This window comes from Girardinichthys multiradiatus, unplaced genomic scaffold (genome assembly GCF_021462225.1).
Source record: "Girardinichthys multiradiatus isolate DD_20200921_A unplaced genomic scaffold, DD_fGirMul_XY1 scaffold_48, whole genome shotgun sequence".
NCBI lineage: Eukaryota > Metazoa > Chordata > Actinopteri > Cyprinodontiformes > Goodeidae > Girardinichthys > Girardinichthys multiradiatus.
In genome coordinates, this window is record NW_025917701.1 from 20802 (window position 1) to 42580 (window position 21779).

The 21779-nt window shown below is 41.3% G+C and overlaps 1 protein-coding gene across 1 annotated transcript; it reads left to right on the forward strand.

Moving 5' to 3' along the window:
- Window positions 1-11287: 11287 nt before the first annotated feature.
- Window positions 11288-14012, forward strand: LOC124865228. Its single transcript, XM_047360185.1, has 2 exons — window positions 11288-13830; window positions 13967-14012. The coding sequence occupies exon 1, from the start codon at window positions 11474-11476 to the stop codon at window positions 13037-13039; it is 1566 nt and encodes a 521-aa protein (XP_047216141.1). The 5' UTR covers window positions 11288-11473; the 3' UTR covers window positions 13040-13830; window positions 13967-14012.
- The last annotated feature ends 7767 nt before the right edge of the window (window positions 14013-21779 follow it).

Here is a 21779-nt window from a genome sequence, read left to right on the forward strand (position 1 = left end):
CACAACGGATATCTTCTTCAAACTTCGCCTTTGGACAACATTCCCTCAACAGTTTCAGAGGTTGGGTTTGAGCAGATTAACAGATTGGTTTAGGATGAAATGATCTAAACGTTTTCATGTTATGAAGTTTGTTTTGTGGAACTCGGCTATCTTGGTGCTAGCATGCTACCTGTAGCACACAGGCCGGTTCGTGTTCTTTGTATGTTTTAAAGCTAAGATAAACTTTATTAAAAGGGTGGTTTTAACCAGAACATGGCTCATAAAGCGCCGTCAGCGCTTACGCATTTTAACCCTGGTATTTTAAAGGTATGTGTTGATTCTGGCGCTAAGCTATCTTCTAGCTTAGCACTTTAGCTAGCTTCTTTGTTAGCCCAACGGCCAGCCGGTAAGAACACGTGTGCTAGCATTAAGGCTAGTCAACAGAAAGGTTGTTAGTTTTCAAGCTGGTGAATAATAGTCCCTGAACATCATTTGCTAGAGTTGATAACTAAGTAAACACCATTAAGCCCCATTTCTCCAGAAAGATTTGGCTCTTTTCCAAAATACTCAATAATATTTCTCCAAATATTATTTTAATAAATAAAGGTAGTTAATTAGACACCGTTGAGAATTAGTCATCCAGGAGGTTGGTTTTATTCAGCAGATCCTTGTTTAAAACATTATTTTATTAAAATAATATATAATCTGATTTTGCATTGTGAAGGGTTGTCTTAATGTTGCTGATTATTTTCTAAGTTAGTTCCAAGACTAACTTAACTTCACTTCCAGATTCTTCAAGATAATCCTTGGTTCTCAAACATAAACATTGCATGGTAATGTTGCATCACTCTTTTTGGTCATGATTTCTAATCATCTTTAATCAACTTGTTTATATTGTACATAGTCCATTAGTCTTCATTATTCTTTAATTCTGCTTGGTAGTTTAGTTGGATTGTTTTAGCATAGTAAAGAGTTGGTTGATTGAAATATGTTTGACTTTGAGTTGACTTATTTTTGTTAATAAATTCTTGTATTTTAAGAAATTGTGTGAATTCATTCCATATGTGTGCAGAGTTTATGCTGTTATTATTATTTGGTAAAATATTAAAATATTAATATTAAAATATTAATATTAAATATTAAATAATATTCTCAGATTCATATTTACAAGAAATATATTGTCACTAGAAAATTTCGGAAGAAATTTAGACGGGGCCTGCCTCTTGGTGCGTGCTTCTCGGACCGGAGCTTGCTATTTTTTTATTGTCTATGCTATTGTCAGCTTAAAATATTACTAGTGACTCTGGAAGACTGAGGCTTTTATTTTGAAATTTTCAGTAAGCCTTATTTTAAAGGGGCAACACTGGGTGAGCTCCAACATTAGTGTGAAGCCCAGTTCTGAAATGATCTATTGTTTAAAATGCAAAGGTTTTTATTTTGTAGAGCATGTTTTGTCTTATTTTGAAAGTCCAGCATGGTTGTCCCTTCAGGTCTGGGTTAGTTCCATTAGTTAAATAGAACCTGTTTGCTATTTAAAAATCATTTTCAATGCTCTTTTCAGCTCTCAAAATCCATAGTAAGTATGGGGGGGGGGTTGAGGGTTTTATTTTGAAAGTTTCAGTAGGCTTTATTTTAAAAGGCTAACATGGTCCTATTTCCAATACTGGGTGAGCTCCAAGAGTAGTGTGAAGCCCACTCCTGCAATCATCTATTGTTTAAAGGCTTTTATTTTGTAGATCATGTTTTGTCTTATTTTGAAAATCAAGCATGGTTGTCCTTTCAGGTCTGGGTTATTTGTATTAGTTATATAGAACATGCTTGCTATTCTAAAACCATTGTGTATGTTATAAGCTTTAAATAATCATTAGTAAGCATGGAGGGTTGATGAAAGAAATTGCCCTTTAGGGTTAATCACAGTTGTCTGGGTGTTTAAACAGCAGTACATGCACAAAATGGCCGCCATGTAGTTGCCTCCTATGAAGATGGACAAAGGGTTAGGGGTCGGGTCATGTTTAAGCCAATGAAATGAATGAATATCAATGAAAGTAAATGCAAAGTCCTCAGAAGGATAGTAATCCATGCATGTGTGTGTGGGAGTGTGTCTGTGTATGGGTGTGTGTGTGTGTCCCAGTGTGAGACACAGAGAGGCAGAAAGAAAGACAGAATCACATCCAGACATATACAGTAGGAGATACACAGAGCTATAAATAGAACAATGAGGAATGAATCAGCCAATCAGCAAAGAGCGTCAGTGTAACTTGACACCTGCTGTTTCTCACTCACGCAGCACCTCACTCTGTGTCTCCCCTGGTCTAGGCATTATAACATGGAGGCGCATGCTCCCAAATGACTGGCCATAACTCGGAAACCGTAGGGACGATCGATGTCATTCTTGGACCGTTTTTATCAGAACGGACAGGGGATCGAGAATATTAACACATCTGTCTTTCTTTCTGCCTCTCTGTGTCTCACACTGGGACACACACCCACACACACACACACCCACACACAGACACACTCCCACACACACACACAGACACACACCCACACACACATGCATGGATTACTATCTTTCTGAGGATTTTGCATTTACTTTCATTGATTTTCAGTCATTTCTATGGCTTAAACCTGACCCGACCCCTAACCCTTTGACCAGCTTCATAGGAGGCAAGTACATGGCGGCCATGTTGTGTGGGGAAGGGTTAGGGGGTTAGGGTTAGGGGTTGTGTGGGGACACACTATGAGATCCACTCTCACAGAGACAGAGCAGTGGAGAGGAACCCATTGACCTCTGATCCACACAACACAGACTTACAACAAAATCTAAATTAATATGAGTGTCAGCAACATTTTATTTCCGTTTGGGATCAATACAGTATTTTTGATTTGGAACTGAATTTGAATTAAATGGCCAGGAGAACCAGTAGAGAGAAAGATCCAGTTGGATGGTTTTGTTTAGGTGAACTCTATGTTAGCTTTACGATTAGCTGCATCACATTCACACACATTCATATGCAGCTGACTTTTGGTCTCCAAAAGATGAATCTAATAGGCAGAATTTGGGATCAATACAGTATTTTTGAATTAGAACTGAATTTGAAGTTAATTAAATACCCAGGAGAACCAGTAGAGAGAAAGATCCAGTTGGATGGTTTTGTTTAGGTGTTAGCTTTACAATTAGCTGCATCACATTCACACACATTCATATGCAGCTGACTTTTGGTCTCCAAAAGATGAATCTAATAGGCAGAATTTGGGATCAATACAGTATTTTTGAATTGGAACTGAATTGGAATTGAATTAAATGCCCAGGAGAACCAGTAGAGAGAAACATCCAGTTGGATGGTTTTGTTTAGGTGAATTCTGTGTTAGCTTTACAATTAGCTGCATCACATTCACACACATTCATATGCAGCTGACTTTTGGTCTCCAAAAGATGAATCTAATAGGCAGAATGGATTTTATTAGGGGCCTGTATGGACACATTCACAACTTTTTTGATCCTTTTATCACAATAGAACCAACACACAGACAACTGTTGGTTGTTCAAAGGTCCTTATGTGTCTTAATGATCAAACATGAGGCTGACTCACATACAAACTATTTTTTCATAATATAGCATTGTTAGCACAAGAAGTGTGTGGAACTGCACAGTAGTAGAAGAGACGGATCTAAATAGTTTTATGCTGATTTTATTTTAACAATAAAGACAGAAATGTATCACTAAAGTATTAAGTTTGTTGGTATTTTATCACAGAGATCATGAGGAATATTTTTAATCAACCATATGACTACTTGTAATTTGCTGCCTGATTGTTTGCAACTATCTGTTGACATTTATTATACTATGTTGACTTGCCATTCAGTATTTGTTCCATATTGTTTCATTTGCCTTTTATTCAGTTATCATATTTTATCAATTAAGATGGACTTGATATAGACATTTAAGAACAAATTCAACATGTTACAGCTGTGTTTGGTTATTTTAATTAGCTCCTAGAGTGAAAGATCTTGATAATTTGGTTAAACTTTATTTTTTGTTTACACAAAAAATCATAACTTTGTTTTTGTTTTGCATTCTTTTAAATACTACTAATGACCAGGGTTATGAAATGTGTTGATGTTTGAACATGATATTGGTACTTTAAGAGCATTAAGGAGCAATTTTGAGCTTTAGCCCTGGTTTTAAATATATTTTGGAACTGAATATTTTGATTGGCATTGTTTTTAATGGATATTTTTTTTGCTTTTCATTACAGCTTTTCACTTGTGCGAGACTTTGTGATTTGGAAGTTTTCCAGTGCTGCCAGCTGTGATCTTCACCTGTGCTTTACTACACCCACCTTAAATCATCTACACTACTGTTACATCTCAATCAGAAAACAACACACTGACTAGATAAACATATTCAGACACAACAGACATTTTATTTACAAACCTACACATAATATTCACTAACACACACACTTTCACTCACACACACACACACACACACACACATTCACTCACTATCTTCCCACAAACACTGTTTAATTAATTTGGAACATATTTAAATACATTTTACAGTTTGTATTTTCTCTGTTGCTTTGGTCTAGATAACCGGTTTTTTCTCCCCCAGTTTTCTTCAGTTTTTCTCTCTGTCCACCAGGATGCCACGCAAGGGACGACGCTCTGAGGCCGCCAAGAAGAGATGGAGGACCCTGGACCAGGAGGACCTGCAGAGCAGCCAGCCGGACGTCGCCAAGGTATCTTGAGTTATAAATCGTAATAGTTTATTTTTTTCCTAGTATAACAGTAGTTGTTGGTACTTTTGTGCTTTCAACATGGTTGTAATTATCCCTATTTTTGCAGCCCAGGACATCCCCACCCACCGCGCAGGCTTGGACCCCCACCCAATTTCCGGAGAAGAAGGTAAAGCTGTAGTTTACTTTTCAGTAACTAACCTTTGGATCATTTGTTTGGTTTTCTTTAGTCATTGAATTTTTATTTGTTCTCAGATGTCCCGAGTGCTGGAGTCCCCGGGCCAGGTGGTTTGCCAGGAGGAGCCCCGTAGGCCATTGACCTCTCTTGTGTCACGTATGTACATTAAGTTATTTTGTAGAATATGTTAAATTCTCAATTCAGTGATATTTGATTTTGAACTGTATGTTTGTCTCTCTATAGGCCGTGGGACGGGGCGTCGCCATCGCATCGTGAAGTGGCCGCTTTCCCCTGTGACTTACCGTAGTCACAAGTTGGTCCTGCCAGCCGAGGTCCCGGAGAAGAGGATATGTTGTTTCTGTCCCACTTTATACTTAATTCTCAGTGTGCACTGAAAACCTAATCATATCACGTTCATCTTTTTTCTTTATTTCTTTTTTAGTTTGTTCTTTTGGTTGGTGACTCCCATCTGCGTGCTTACGTTGATGAGTTTGTTTCCATGCCAGAGGGCAACCTCTCCTTTGGGTTTCTTGCAACCCCCGGGGCCTCGGCGGACGAGTTGAGGCGTGAGGTGCTGGGAGCAGTTCTGCCTCGAACCCCCGAGGTAGTCTGTCTTCTGGCACCTGGCAACAACTTGGAAGCCAGAAGGACCGTGCAGCAGTCGGGCGCGGACTTCGAGGGGCTGCTGCTCGCCGTCGGCAACCTCTGCCCTAATGTAAGTCTAATATTCACTGCATTTGTTCAAAAAAAAAAAATATATATATATATATATATATATATAAATGTATGTTAATTTGTGTTATTTACTTTGATTCAATCATACAGGTGGTTGTTGTGGACTTTCCTCCACGTCTCACCGTGGAGGAAGACCACCAACAGCTGCTCCGGCAGGAGTACCACCGTGTGGCTGCTCGGAGAAGTAAGTAATGTTACACAATTTATTTTTATACTGGAATTTTAGTTTGTGGAATTGGGTAAATGTTCCTAATGTGTTGTCAGCTCACTGCCAATTAAAGTTGGAATTAACACAAAATTGGTGAAAAACAGACTAGTGCTAGGTGTCTCTCTTTATCATTAAATCACTACAGTGTTAGTCTGAGCGGCATTAAGAATGATTGTTGTCTTCCTCTCTCCTTCAGATGTTCGCTACCTCTCGGTAGTTGAACATTTCCCGCGGAGCAGCTTGGACATGTGGAGCAGGGATGGCGTAAGTTAAATTTTTATATTTGTTGCTATCGAAATGTTACTAGTGCTTAATGCTGATGATTGAATGTGTTATTTGACTTGTGTGTTGCAGGTTCACCTGAGCGACCATCCTGGGATGGAGGTCCTTGCTCAGTTGCTGTGGGATGCATCCTACACGCAACTTGAGTTAAGTGCACCAACATCTCCAGCTCCACCTCCTGCTCCTGTGACGCCTCCTTCCCCCGTGGTGAGACGTTCCCCCCCCAGGCTGGTTGTGGTCGGCAAGGTTCCAGTTTTGGTTTAATACAGTTATATTTAACACAGAATTGATGTAAAAATGCTAAAATTATGCCATTTTCTGATTATGATTCAGGCTTCTTCGTTGGAACCCTGTGCCAGCGGTCCGCCTGTCCAGACTGTGGGGGCCACACATTGCCAGGCTGACTACAGATACGGTACATTTTCCCGTAATCACCAGTGCACCTGTATGGCTCTGACATTTTTAGCGTACCACAGTGAGGGGTTGCAGTTTGACACAGTGTTACTTGACAGAGTAATTGAGCAAGGAGATGCACTTTATGTTGGCATTAAACAGCAGCTCATGTTGGACGGTAGATTTGTTGATAATCACTTGACAGTTGAAGAGATGCCCCAACAAGTACTGACAGACGGTAACATCTACTCTGTACACACAACGGGTGTCAGAGTTGGTCATGTTTTGTGTCAGAATGATAGCCCTCAAAGATCACGGCGAATGGGATTGCCTCTTGCCTCACAACTAGAGTGCCTGTCTGAAAATGTCACCCATGCTTTTCTTTTGGTGACTCCAGAGTGTATTGCAGTTTTCCGGGACAGAGACGGTAGGTTTGGAGTTTTTGATTCTCATTCAAGAAACTCAGCAGGCCTGCCCTATCCTAACGGAATTGCAGTGGTCATGACTTTTAGCAACCTAACGCTCTTGGTTGAACATCTGTACAAACTCTTTGAGAACCGTGGCCCCTATGCCACGTATGAGTTTGTACCAGTATCGTTTGTCAGCGACGACATTGGTGATGCCCCTCCTCCAGCCTTGAGCAATCTGAATATTTCACCTGGATCCACACAAGCAAGCCCAGGTGCTAAGAAATCAGAGAGTGCTTCTGATGAAGAGGAAATACCAGCTTGGCTTGTTGAAGTTGGCAACATATTAGAGGAAACTGTCCCAACGGTGCCAGATGTGTCCAAATTGCCGAAAGCCAGGAGAATAAAAGTAAGAGACAGGGTCAAAGCACAGCTGGGACAGGATGTAGTTAAAAAAATGAAACAAAGAACATCCGAGAAAGAAAAATATGATACATTGCCTACATATAAGGTAAAAAAACTACGGGCAATGAAACAAGCATATCTTCTTCAACATGTAGAGAGGAAGATCCAGTTAACTGCTAGATACAAGCGTGATGTTGCTTACCGAAGGAGACTAATGGAATATGTAAAGGAGAGATACAGCAACGATCCCAACTACAAAGCCAGACAGAAAGCATTTATGAAGGAGTATATGAAGGAAAGATACAGCAAAGATCCCATGTACAGAGGCCGACAAATGAAATATGTGAAGGAAAGATACAGCAACGATCCCAACTTCACAGCCAGACACAAAACATTCATGAAGATGTATATGAAGAAAAGGTACAGCAAGTTACAGTTCCGGGTGCAACATATTAAAAAATGTGCTGTCAACAGGAGACTAAGGCTATCAAAGAAGACACTTCCTCAAAATACAATGCTGCAGTGTGCAATGAGAAGCATTGTAACAGAGGCAAATATACCAAGAACATTCGTGTGGAGGCCGAATGCCTGACAGGTACGTATGTTCACATGTGTGACTCTGCATGCTCCGCCCCGTGTTCTGTACCCAAAGAGAGGACTCAGGAGTGGATCTGCTACACATGTGACAGCTATGTAAACAGAGGAAAGATGCCATCAATCGCTGCTGCCAATCACCTGGACCTGGCACGTATTCCCACAGAGCTTTCCCTATTGAATGCACTTGAGAGGCAATTGATTGCAAAAATACTGCCTTTTGCCAAGATTGTTTCATTGCCCAAAGGACAGCAGAGAGCAATTCATGGAGCTGTTGTTTGTGTACCTTCAGAAATGGAAACAATCGTGAACTGTCTTCCCAGGCCCAGCACAGAAGCACAGCTTTTACAGGTTAAGCTGAAGAGGAAAATTAAATACAAAGGATACCAATACTTTTACACAGTAAACATGGAAAATGTTTTGGCTGCACTGAGAAAGCTTAAAGAGACCCACCCGGATTACAAGGATGTAAATATAAATGAAAGTGCAACATTTGAGGATTTCCAGGACGACCAACCTGTTGAGGAATCAGAAACCCAAGCAGAGGATGCAGTCACAGACCAACCTGACCACATAGGGGAAGAACATCAGGCTCTTCGACCGGGTCTGATCTTGGACACTTGTATACAGCCACCTGACATAGCACAGGAAGTGCTCTCCTATGGAGATGGAATTTTTAGTGTCGCTCCCGCCCAAGGAAACAAACCCGTTGGCTTCTTTACTGTTCCAAGGCTGGAAGCCAAGGCTTTTCCTGTGCAGTTCCCCACTGGCCAAAACACGTTAGACGAAGCCAGACGAGTTATACTGTCACTAAGTATGTATTTCAATGTCAGGCTTTTCTCTGTAGACACTCGATTTGCCAAAGACCAGAGTTATCTTTTCTTTGCTCAGTTTGTTACTGAGACTCATATGGCCAACAACAGCATGTCAATTCAGTCAAGAAAAGGCAAAGCCAGGAGCAAGGAAGGACAAAACATTTCCAGCAAGATGCTACAGGACAAAGAAGAGTTAGAAAAACTCATTCAAAATAAAGAGGCCACTCGTTTTATGCAACCCCTAAGAGGAACTCCAGCTTATTGGGAGAAAGGTTTGCGCGATTTGCACGCCATGGTGAGGCAGCTGGGAAAGCCAACCTTCTTTTGTACCTTCTCTGCTGCTGAAATTAGATGGCCGGAAGTCATTGCGCCATCAAAGCTCAACACGGAGAGCAAGTCAACTTTTCAGAGCTCGACTGGAACACCAAGTGTGACATTCTTAGGAGCAACCCTGTTACTGTGATGAGAATGTTCTCCAAGAGGGTGGATGCTCTCTTCACAGATCTCATTTTGTCCCCAGCGCAGCCCATCGGACCAGTTGAGGATTACTTTTATCGTGTGGAATTTCAAGCAAGGGGTTCCCCGCATATACATTCTGTGATATGGATTAAGGATGCACCTGAGATGGAGGACCCCTCATGTTGTGACCAAGTCATCAATTTCATCGACCGTTACATATCCTGTCAGTTGCCCGATGAAACCACAGACCCTGAGCTCCACAAAATTGTAACGGAGGTTCAAATGCACAGCAAAAAGTATTCCAAATCATGCAAGAAAGGAAATGTGCAATGCAGATTTGGATTTCCCAAACTACCCATGGACCGCACCAGAATCACAGCCCCTCTCTTATTCGACTTTGAAAATGATTGTGATGAAAAAACTAAGCAATCCAGACAAAAGGATGGCCAGAAGAAGTCCAGAAAATTGAAGCCAATAATCATCTCAAACCAACAAAGAGAAGCAAAGAGGAAGCTGAAATCAATAAGGGATTTGCTCATGGATCAAAAATCTTCTTTCAAGGATTTGCCAGAATTACTCCAGGCTTGTAAGATGACCAAAGAAGAATACAACCACTATGTGGATGCTCTGACTTCTGGAATGGTAGTGATGATGAAGCGTGATCCCAAAGACAGCTGGGTGAATGGATACAACCCGGATCTCCTGCGTGCTTGGAATGCTAACATGGACATTCAGTATGTGATCGATGAGTACAGCTGTATTGAGTACATGATGTCCTACATAGCCAAGCCAGAGCATGAAATGGCGCAGTTCCTCAAATCCGTTGTGGAGGATCTAAAGAAGTCCAATGTCAACCAACAGGACGAGATGAAAAAGATCATGCAGGCCTATTCAAAACAGAGAGAAGTTAGCGCTCAAGAGTCAGTAGCCCGTACATGTAGTCTACCCCTTAAAAGGTCATCACGCAGTGTCATTTTTATCCAAACTGATGAAGACTGTGTGAAAATGAGCCTTCCCATGAGCAAACTGATAAACATGGCCCCAGATGAAGAGAATGTTTGGATGACAGGATTGCCTGAAAAATATCTCAACAGACCTGAAACGTTAGAATTTCAACACATGTGCCTGGCGGAATTTGTGTCGGAATACAGGGTCCTTTATGGAAAACAAATTGAAGGACCAAATGCAATCCCCCTCCTAAATGATGCCGGATACATCCAGAAGAGAACAATGGGCAAACCAGCAATTATCAGATTTACCCGTTTCTCAGAGAAGAAAACACCAGAAAAGTTTTACAGACGGCTTCTGAAGTTGTACTTTCCACACAGAAGAGATGAGGACCTGAAAAATGAGGAACACACAACTTACAAAGCCTTTTACGACAATGGACTCTGTGGTAGCTGGCAAGTTAAACAGTACGTTGAGTGGAACCGCAAAAGATACGAAGGTGAAGGAAAGAAAATCGACAAGATTATGGAAGAACTGACAAAGCAAGGACCGGTTCGCAATGCTTGGAACACTTTTGCTCCTGAAGTTGAATTGGACCGTTTGGAATGCGTAGCGGAGCGACCCTCAATCGATGAAAATGAAGAACAAGACCCTGTCCCAGAATACCAAGTTGATGTCAACAGTGGAGCCATGCCAGCAATCGAAATACCCAAATTGAGCCCTGATTTTATTAGACAAATGTACCGTAGTTTAAATGAGACTCAAGCTTCCATGTTTTACGCCATTCGCCATTGGTGTCTGCAACGTGTCTGGGGTCAAAATCCAGACCCGTTCTTTTATTTTTTGACTGGAGGGCGGGCTGTGGCAAGTCTCATGTTATCAAATGTGTTTACCAGGAAGCAACCAAGCTCTTGCGCCAGCTTCCCAGATTTTGCGATATTGGTGACATGTCTCAGCCCACGGTACTCCTCACAGCTTTTACTGGAACTGCAGCTTACAACATCTCAGGCAAGACTTTACATTCAGTTTTGAAGCTACCCAAAAGCTTAAAGCCACCATACAAAGGACTTGGAAATACACTGGATGAAGTGAGAGCCGTTCTTTCCAATGTAGAAATCTTAATCATTGATGAAATTTCCATGATCTCCAAAGACTTGTTTTCATATGTCCACTGGAGATTTCAACAAATCAAGGGAAACACAAGACCATTTGGAGGGATTTCTGTTTTGGCTGTGGGAGATTTCTACCAGCTGCCACCAGTGGGAGGAGCAAAACCTCTTTGTGTCACTGAGGCCGGCGTCCTTGATATCTGGAACGAAAATTTCCACATGGTCAGTCTGACGGAAATCATGCGACAGAAAGACGACAGAGCATTTGCGGAGCTCCTGAACCGGATTAGAGTTAAAGGGAAAGCAGATTTACTCAGCGACGGCGACAGATCTCTCTTAACGCAAACTATTACCGACCCCAAAGAGTGTCCAATGGACGTGCTGCATGTTTTTGCGACAAACAAAGAGGTGGACGCTCACAATGCAGCAGTTGTGGCTTCTTTATCAACAGTAATAGTTGATGTTCAGGCAGAGGACTACAAGAGGGATACAAAAACAGGAAACATGACAAATCTAGGTAGCTGCGTCAAAGCCAAGAAACGAGATTTGCCTGACAATCTACAGGTCGGATTGGGAATCAGAGTCATGATCATAAGAAACCTGAACGTAGAGGATGGTCTTGTCAATGGAACCTTTGGCACTATTGCAGATATCATCACCAGGACTAAAGATGGAAACAGAACCGTGAAATTAATAGGACTGAAACTGGATAGTCCCACAGCTGGCCACACCAAAAAAATCAAAGGGAAACCAGACAACTTTGTGTACATCAAGAGATTTGAGGAACAAACCAGCATAAAAGGAGTTGTTCGACATCAGTTTCCAATCAATTTGGCGTTTGGATGTACAGCACACAAAGTACAAGGGATGACCATGAAGTCTGCAGTTGTTTCTTTGAAGAGAGTTTTTGAACACGGAATGGCATACGTCGCCCTCAGTTGCACAACTTCTCTGGAAGGACTTAAAATCATTGATTTGGATGAGAATAAGATCTACGCCGATGAAAATATCAGAGCAGCTATGGATTCAATGAGAACAGCATCGTTCTCAAACGCCAGACCGCTCTTGAATTTTCAATCACGTCATCAAAGTGCAACTTTCACAATTATTCATCACAACGTCGAAGGTCTCATCTCTCATTCTGAGGACATGAAACACCATCATGAACTCAGATTGGCAGATATTTTATGCCTTACCGAGACTCATTTATTTGGATCTTCTGCTCCAGCTTGTTGCCAAATGGAGGGTTATTGTTTCTTTTCACGCAACAGACATGTTTCTTATTCCAACCGAGTGGACATGTCTACCAAAGAGGGGGGAGGAGTCGCCACTTACTGCAGGAGTCTTCTACAACCCCAGGAGCGGAGATACTTTCACAATGTTACCGATCTTGAATACAACGTTGTGAAAGTGGATGCTCCGGTCACAGCCCTCATTGCCACGGTTTACAGGCCACCAAGTTATGATCTAGCTACGTTTTTGACAAACATGCAAAATCTTTTGGATGGCCTGAATTCAATGGATATTCAGCCAGTTGTGGTATTGGGAGACTTCAACGAGGACCTCCTCTCTCCGGGGAAAAAAGCAATCAAGGAGTTGTTTGGAAGCAAAGGATTTACTCAACTCATCTCGGATCCAACAACGGAAAGGCAGACTCTCATTGACCACATTTACATTTCTCAGCCAGAATATTATGTTCAGTCACGTGTGTTGCAGACTTATTACAGTTACCACAACCCTGTATATTGTATTTTGGCTTCATTTTCAGCTGCATCTTCACCATGACTTGAGAGGAGGGCTCGGAAACAAATTACACTAGGACAATAGTCCTGTCATTTTTAATGGTACTCCATCTTAGGTAAAAACACCAAAGTGAGAACAAATAATCAGAATCAAATGTCCTCAATGATTCGCTTGGATACTGGAAATCCAGTTGATGTATTTAAAGGGTAATAAGAATAACGGTGTCGGCTGATGGCCTGTACAGGTCCAGTAACGGCTGTAAGCTTATTGCTCATGAATACTTCAACTTGAGATGACCACAGTACTCCATTTGAGGCACCGAGTGGTCACCTAGGATACCCCTGGGATATTGTAAGAAAGTGAATGTATTTAACAGGTAATAAGAATAGCGGTGTCGGCTGACGGCCTGTACAGGTCCAGTAACGGCTGTGAAGCTTATTACTCTTGAATACAGCTACTTCAGACGACCACTGAACTAATTTGGAGACCAGTGCATTTTTGAAACATTTTATTTAACTCCCCTAGAGAACCTGCTAGAGCTCTCTAGTATTCTTTTTATTTTCCTTTTTTGGTTTTCTTTCTGATCATGAGCCAATGCTCCAGTCTGATGGAGCAGTTTTTTCCACACTATGGACATTCTCCACTCCGCTCGGTTTGCTTGGCCATTATGTTAATTTGCTTTGAGTGGAAATAACCGTTTTTTGCCCAGTTTTAGTAAGTTTTTGCAGGCTTGAGAGCATGCAACGCACGGTATGACTCATGAGGGTTCCAAGAAGAGATGGAGGAGGCTGGACCTGGTCGATTTGCAGAGCGGCCCATCATACGTCACCAAGGTATCCAAAATCTAGCTGATGATAGACTATGAACCTAAAAAGTATTTTGTATGTTGCAATTATAGTAGCTGTTGGTAAAAGTTCAAATATAAAATGAATCTCATGATTGTAATTATTCATGTATCCATGCTTTTAGCGCAGGACACCCCAACCCACCTGGCAGCCTTGATCTTCCAAGCAGTCTATGGAGAAAAAGATATGGCTTTCATTTTGCTTTTCATTAACTGAGCTTAGGATAAGTTATTTTGTGTGCTTTTCTCATTGAAGTAATTTGTCTCTTTATGTCAAGGTTTGTGGACTCCATGCCCCATGACTAGGTATGTCCATGACATGTTCAGGGTAATTAGCAACAACACAATGAAGTTGTGATTGTACATTTTTCTCAAAACTTACTGCAGTTGCAACATAGACCCCTCCTGGGTCACCTACGTAGTTAGAAATCTGCATGTTCATGATTTTAAATGATGATGATTTTTCTTAAGGCTTGAAAGTTTTATCTTGATGTCTGTGTTTCTTTCAACATGCCGTGGGACGGGTCATCGCCATCAACAACTTGACCAACAGCTGGAGCGTCAACGAGGCGGGAGCAAACATCAAGCATTTGCGGAACACAGTCTGCAATCTCTGGACTTATGTAAGCTTAATTTCCACTGCATTTGTTAATTATCAAATAAATCAAAAAATGTACCATGTATATTAATGTTTTATTTATTTCAATTGAATTTTACAGGTGGCTATTTTGAACTTTCCTCCACTTCTCACCATGAAGGCTCTGAAGTGAAGCAGCAGATCACATCCCAACAGGAAACTAAAGTGTCTCAAGTCAAAGAGCTTTAGAAGAAACTATAGCAGGAGATCACTGAGCTGAACTAATTACATGTATTGCTTTGTCAGACCAAATGTTATTGTTCAAATCCATTCTGAAGGAAACTAATTGTAATGTTTGTCATCGCTAAGGACTTCAGTCATTTCATAGTGCATACTGAGCCTGGTTCTGCTGGAGGTTTCTTCCTGTTAAAAGGGAGTTTTCCTCTCCACTGTCGCTACATGCATGCTCAGTATGAGGGATTGCTACAAAGTCAACGCCAGTGACTGTCCACTGTCTCTACATGCTCATCCAGGAGGAGTGAATGCTGCAAGTCACTGACTGGATGCAATCTGCTGGGTTTCCTTGGATAGAAAAACTTTTTATCCAATTTGAATAAAAAGCTAACTCTGACTGCACTGTTCAATTGTTAGGATTAATTGGAATGTATGAACCTGACCGTTGTGAAGTGCCTTGAGACAACATGTGTTGTGAATTGGCGCTATATAAATAAAACTGAATTGAATTGAATTATCTCAAGTATCAAGAAGTGGATTTACTTGTGTAAATTAGCATTAAAACTCATGGTACAAACGCATCCTGATTCAGAAAGTTTTTATTTCCTCATCAACATGAATCATACTCTTGGCTACAGAATAAAATTTAACTACAATATTTAATAAAAACATTTAGTCATGTAAATGTAGAATGCTGAATTTGGTTGAACATTATTATTGCTGCTAAACTATTGTTCCCAGCTGTTTTTGAAATGCATTATTATGACAGGTTCAAGTCTGAAGCCATGTTTTAACCTCATGTAATGAAACCTGAATCCTGTTTCAGGTAAATGGAAAACAGTTTTTGGTGACTTTAATTGAACTAACACACAAATTTACAGTTCTTTTAAGCTCTTCAAGACTCTACCATAAATCCTGATGCGAGATAAGCTTAACTCGGCCACAGTTTGGCTCTGGTCGGAGCAAAACGCACCAAGAGGCAGGCCCCGTCTAAATTTCTTCCAAAATTTTCTAGTTGGGGCCTGCCATAGCAATGCATAGGAGATGCAATGCATGGCAGGCACCTACCTATTACTATTCACCTGGTCAAAACCTATCTCCGTTAATGAGGCCCGAACCGCTGCGTGCACCCCCACAATATATACATCAAAACGACCGGCTCGGTCCCGTGAGGTGTGCTATTACTTTTATTGGCGTTTTGAGTTACTATGGCGACGTAATTAACGAAAAACCGAACCCCAAAATCCCATAGGAATGAATGGAGTCAGGGGCGGAAGAAATCCTCAAAATTCACTGTTTTTGAGGCTCTGCTGTATCGCCATACTTTCACCTAGAAACACAGTTTGACTTTCAGTTTGTAGGAAAATCCGCCGGCTCTTCAGAAGTGAAAACGGTTTCTTGATAACTGCTACGGTTTCTCTAAAATTAGACTCCAAGCAACACAAAGTTTGAGAGAAAATCACACTCTTAACAGTGGAGATGGCAGTTACTAGAGTGTAAAAAGAGGGGATTTTTTTCAGGAAAAATGAGTTTCAACTGGCACTCACGGCCACAAATTTTGCTCTACAGCCACAATTTTCGGTCAGATTGTAGGGCCGGGCCTCTGCTTTCACACAATAATTTCAAAATTGTTCTAAGTCTCATAGATTTCTGTCAAAACACCCTCGATCGCCAAGAGTCAGTAGATTTCTGTAGGCCTTCTCCCATGTATTTTCAATGAGAGCTTGACCTGTAATCCATGAGTGACACCATTTATTTCCATAATCATATTTTATACTGTGAATGACATAGAGCTATGAAAATATCCATGATTGGGGACGAGGGATAGCTGTCGCCCACAGTTTAAAAAATTTTCAAATACCATGTACGGATTCCCAGATATTAGACTTTGTTCGGGAGCATGTTCAGGCATTTTTGCCTTTTTTCTCCATTTTCCCTTACTTTTCACCCAGTGTTGTGTCTTTATTATTATATTTTCACTAATAAAGGATGAATATTAATGTTCCCCTGTCCGTTCTGATAAAAACGGTCCAAGAATGACATCGATCGCCCCTACGGTTTCAGAGTTATGGCCAGTTGTTCGGGAGCATGCTCCTCCATGTTATAAAGCCTAGACCAGGGGAGACAGAGTGTGAGGTGCTGCGTGAGTGAGAAACAGCAGGTGTCAAGTTACACTGACGCTCTTTGCTGATTGGCTGATTCATTCCTCACTGTTCTATTTATAGCTCTGTGTATCTCCTACTGTATATGTCTGGATGTGATTCTGTCTTTCTTTCTGCCTCTCTGTGTCTCACACCCACACACAGTAACACACACACACACACAGACACACACACCCACACACACTCACACACACACACACTCACACCCACACACACCCATACACACTCACACACACCCACACCCACACACAGACACACACACCCACACACAGACACACACACACACACACACACACTCACACCCACACACACCCATACACACTCACACACACCCACACACAGACACACACACCCACACACAGACACACACCCACACACAGACACACACACCCACACACAGACACACACCCACACACATACACACATGCATAGATTACTATCTTTCTGAGCACTTTGCATTGACTTTCATTGATTTTCATTCATTTCTATGGCTTAAACCTGACCTGACACCTAACCCTTTGACCAGCTTCATAGCAGGCAACTACATGGCGGCCATGTTGTGTGGGGAACTTAAACAGCATGTTCTGCTGTTCCAACACCCAGACAACAGTGATTGACCCTAAAGGTCAATTTCTTTCATCAACCCTCCATCCTTACTAATGATTATTTAAAGCTTATAATAACATACACAATGGTTTTAGAATAGCAAGCCTGTTCTATATAACTAATAGAAATTATCCAGACCTGAAAGGACAACCATGCTTGATTTTCAAAATAAGACAAAACATGCTGTACAAAATAAAAGCCTTTAATCAATAGATGATTGCAGGAGTGGGCTTCACACTACTGTTGGAGCTCCCCCAGTGATGGGAATGGGACTATGCTGGTCCTTTGAAACAGGCTTACTGAAACTTTCAAAATAAATGCCCACACCTTCCATACTTACTAATGATTTTTGAAAGCTGATAATGGCTTACACAATGGTTTTAGAAGAGCAAGCAGGTTCAATGTAACTAATAGAAATAACCCAGACCTGAAAGGACACCCATACTAGGTTTTCAGAATAAGACAAAACATGATCTACAAAATAAAAGCCTTTAAACAATAGATGATTGCAGGAGTGGGCTTCACACTACTGTTGGAGCTCCCCCAGTGATGGGAATGGGACTATGCTGGTCCTTTGAAACAGGCTTACTGAAACTTCCAAAATAAAAGCCCACACCTTCTATAGTTACTATGAATTTTGTGAGCTGACAAGTGCATAGAAAATGATTTTTAAATAGCAAGCGGGTTCTATTTAACTAATGGAACTAACCCATACCTGAAAGTACAACCATGCTGGACTTTCAAAATAAGACAAAACATGCTCTACAAAATAAAAGCCTTTGCATTTTAAACAATACATTATTTCAGGAATGGGCTTCACACTAATGTTGGAGCTCACCCAGTGTTGCCCATTTAAAATAAGGCTTACTGAAAATTTCAAAATAAAAGCCTCAGTCTTCCAGAGTTACTAGTAATTTTTGAAGGTGATTATTGCATACATAATGATTTTTAAATAACGGCCAGAGAAACTTTGTGGTCCCAGAAGCACGCACCAAGAGGCAGGCCCCGTCTAAATTTCTTCCGAAATTTTCTAGTTGGGGCCTGCCCAAGCATTGCATAGGAGAGCAGTGCATTGCGAAGCAAAGCACTGCCTCCATGCAATGCATGGCAGGCACCTATTACTATGCACCTCTAAACTGGTCTCTTTATTTATATCTTTATTTGTCTTCCGTCAAAATTAATGCGGCCCGAACCGCTGCGTGCACCCCCACAATATATACATCAAAACGACCGGCTCGGTCCCGTGAGGTGTGCTATTACTTTTATTGGCGTTTCGAGTTACTATGGCGACATAATTAACGAAAAACCGAGCCCCAAAATCCCATAGGAATGAATGGAGTCAGGGGCGGAAGAAATCCTCAAAATTCACTGTTTTTGAGGCTCTGCTGTATCGCCATACTTTCACCTACAAACACAGTTTGACTTTCAGTTTGTAGGAAAATCCGCCGGCTCTTCAGAAGTGAAAACGGTTTGTTGATAACTGCTACGGTTTCTCTAAAATTAGACTCCAAGCGACACAAAGTTTGAGAGAAAATCACACTCTTAACAGTGGAGATGGCAGTTACTAGAGTGTAAAAAGAGGGGATTTTTTTCAGGAAAAATGAGTTTCAACTGGCCCTCACGGCCACAAATTTCGCTGTACAGCCACAATTTTCGGTCAGATTGTAGGGCCGGGCCTCTGCTTTCACACAATAATTTCAAAATTGTTCTAAGTCTCATAGATTTCTGTCAAACACCCCTCGATCGCCAAGAGTCAGTAGATTTCTGTAGGCCTTCTCCCATGTATTTTCAATGAGAGCTTGACCTGTAATCCACGAGTGACACCATTTCTTTCCATAATCATATTTTATACTGTGAATGACATAGAGCTATGAAAATATCCATGATTGGAGACGAGGGACAGCTGTCGCCCACAGTTTAAAAAATTTTCAAATACCATGTACGGATTCCCAGATATTAGACTTTGTTCGGGAGCATGTTCAGGCATTTTTGCCTTTTTCTCCATTTTCCCTTACTTTTCACCCAGTGTTGTGTCTTTATTATTATATTTTCACTAATAAAGGATGAATATTAATGTTCCCCTGTCCGTTCTGATAAAAACGGTCCAAGAATGACATCGATCGCCCCTACGGTTTCACAGTTATGGCCAGTTGTTCGGGAGCATGCGCCTCCATGTTATAAAGCCTAGACCAGGGGAGACAGAGAGAGAGGTGCTGCGTGAGTGAGAAACAGCAGGTGTCAAGTTACACTGACGCTCTTTGCTGATTGGCTGATTCATTCCTCACTGTTCTATTTATAGCTCTGTGTATCTCCTACTGTATATGTCTGGATGTGATTCTGTCTTTCTTTCTGGCTCTCTATGTCTCACACACAGACACACACCCACACACACACACAGACACACACACACACAGACAGACACATACACATGCATGGATTACTATCTTTCTGAGGACTTTGCATTGACTTTCATTGATTTTCTGTCATTTCTATGGCTTAAACCTGACCTGACCCCTAACCCTTTGACCATCTTCATAGAAGGCAACTACATGGCCGCCATGTTCTGTGGGGAACTTAAACACCATGTACTGCTGTTCCAACATGAAAACAACAGAGGCCCAAGAACTGAACCCTGAGGGACCCCACAGGAAAAGGAAACAGAAGAAGATTTAAAATTGCGAATGCTGACACAAAACCTTTCTCTCAAGTAAGACCTGAACCAGTCAAGGGCAGTCCCCCAAATGCCTATAAAAATACTCCAAATGAGATATTAAAATATTCAATGCAGCTGCTAGAGCATCCTAAAACTAGGATCACAGAATTTCCAGAGTGTTTAGCTAAAATAATATTTCATTTCAGTTCAGTTCAATTCAATTCAGTTCAGTTCAATTCAATTCAATTCAATTCAGTTTTATTTGTATAGCGCCAATTCACAACACATGTCATCTCAAGGCACTTCATAAAGGGTTTAGGCATGGTGCGGGGTTTTTGGGGAGGTTAGATTAAACTACTGAGTGTTAGAGTTTGGGCATTTTACAATGGGCTATGTGTAGGGGTTCTAAGTAAAATAATAAACTGATAAAGTTTGTCCATCTAGAGCCCACTGGTGGACATTGTTATACTAAAAACCACAAGGATTGGGGGTACCTCTCTGTGTCAGACTGATTATAACCATTGGAGAAGAGAAGGGGTCGCACAGGTAGCAGAAAAGGTGTCTTTGCACCTCAACCATAACTGAACCAGTTTAGGCTAAACCTGACTCCTCCTTACTCCATCCTATGGGGAGGGAGGAAGGCAGAGGTGCAAATAATTGGGGAGTGTTGTTTCCTGTTGCATTGTGTGAAAGGTTTAAAACGGACTAAGTCACTTCGGTCGAATCATACAGATTTCAAGTCGGGTACATACATTCCAATTAATCCTAACTATCGAACAGTGCAGTCAGATTCAGTTTTTTATTCAAATTGGTTAAAAGGTTTTTCTATCTAAGGAAACCCAGCAGATTGCATCGAGTCAGTGACTTGCAGCAGTCACTCCTCCTGGATGAGCATGTAGTGACAGTGGACAGTCACTGGCGTTGACTTTGCAGTAATCCCTCATACTGAGCATGGAGAAGCCTCCAGCAGAACCAGGCTCAGTGTGAGCAGCCATCTGCTACGACTGACTGGGGGTTTGAGAGAACAGAGCAGAGACAGAAAAAGAACATAGAAGCACTGATCCAGGAGTACTTTCTACGGGAAGGAAAAGTACATTTTAATAGATGTATCTCCTTTAGTAGTTTCATCTAGGAAGAAAAAATAGATAAACTCTGAGCCAGTTTTCAAGTTTAGAGTATGAGAGAGAGCACATACAGTTAGTCACAGTAAAATCTCAGTCAGTAGCTATGTCTAGGAGAAAAATAGGGTTAAACACTGAAAGACAAGGCCAAGTGGATCAGCTGTAGAAGGTGAGCACTAAGTTGTTGCCAGCAGAAGGTTGGACGATGCCCCTCTCCAGAAAGGTGCCATAGGTAGACACAGAGTCAAGCCCGGTGTAGCTTCTAGGAAGAGAAAAGAGCGAGAACATAAAGTTAAAAACTGAATTAACAGCAAATAATGCAAAATTGGAGAGTAGTATGAGAATGTAGCAGAGAGAGTGAAAGTGGTCGTTATGTCCTCCAGCAGTCTAAGCCTATAGCAGCATAACTACAGACATAGCTCAGGATAACCTAAGCCACTCTAACTATAGTTTATCAAAAAGGAAAGTTTTAATCCTAGCCTTAAAAGTAGACCAAAAGGTGTCTGCCTCACGGACCAAAACTAGGAGCTGGTTCCACAGGAGAGGAGCTTGCCTCTCATTCTACTTCTGAGGCAGATATATAAA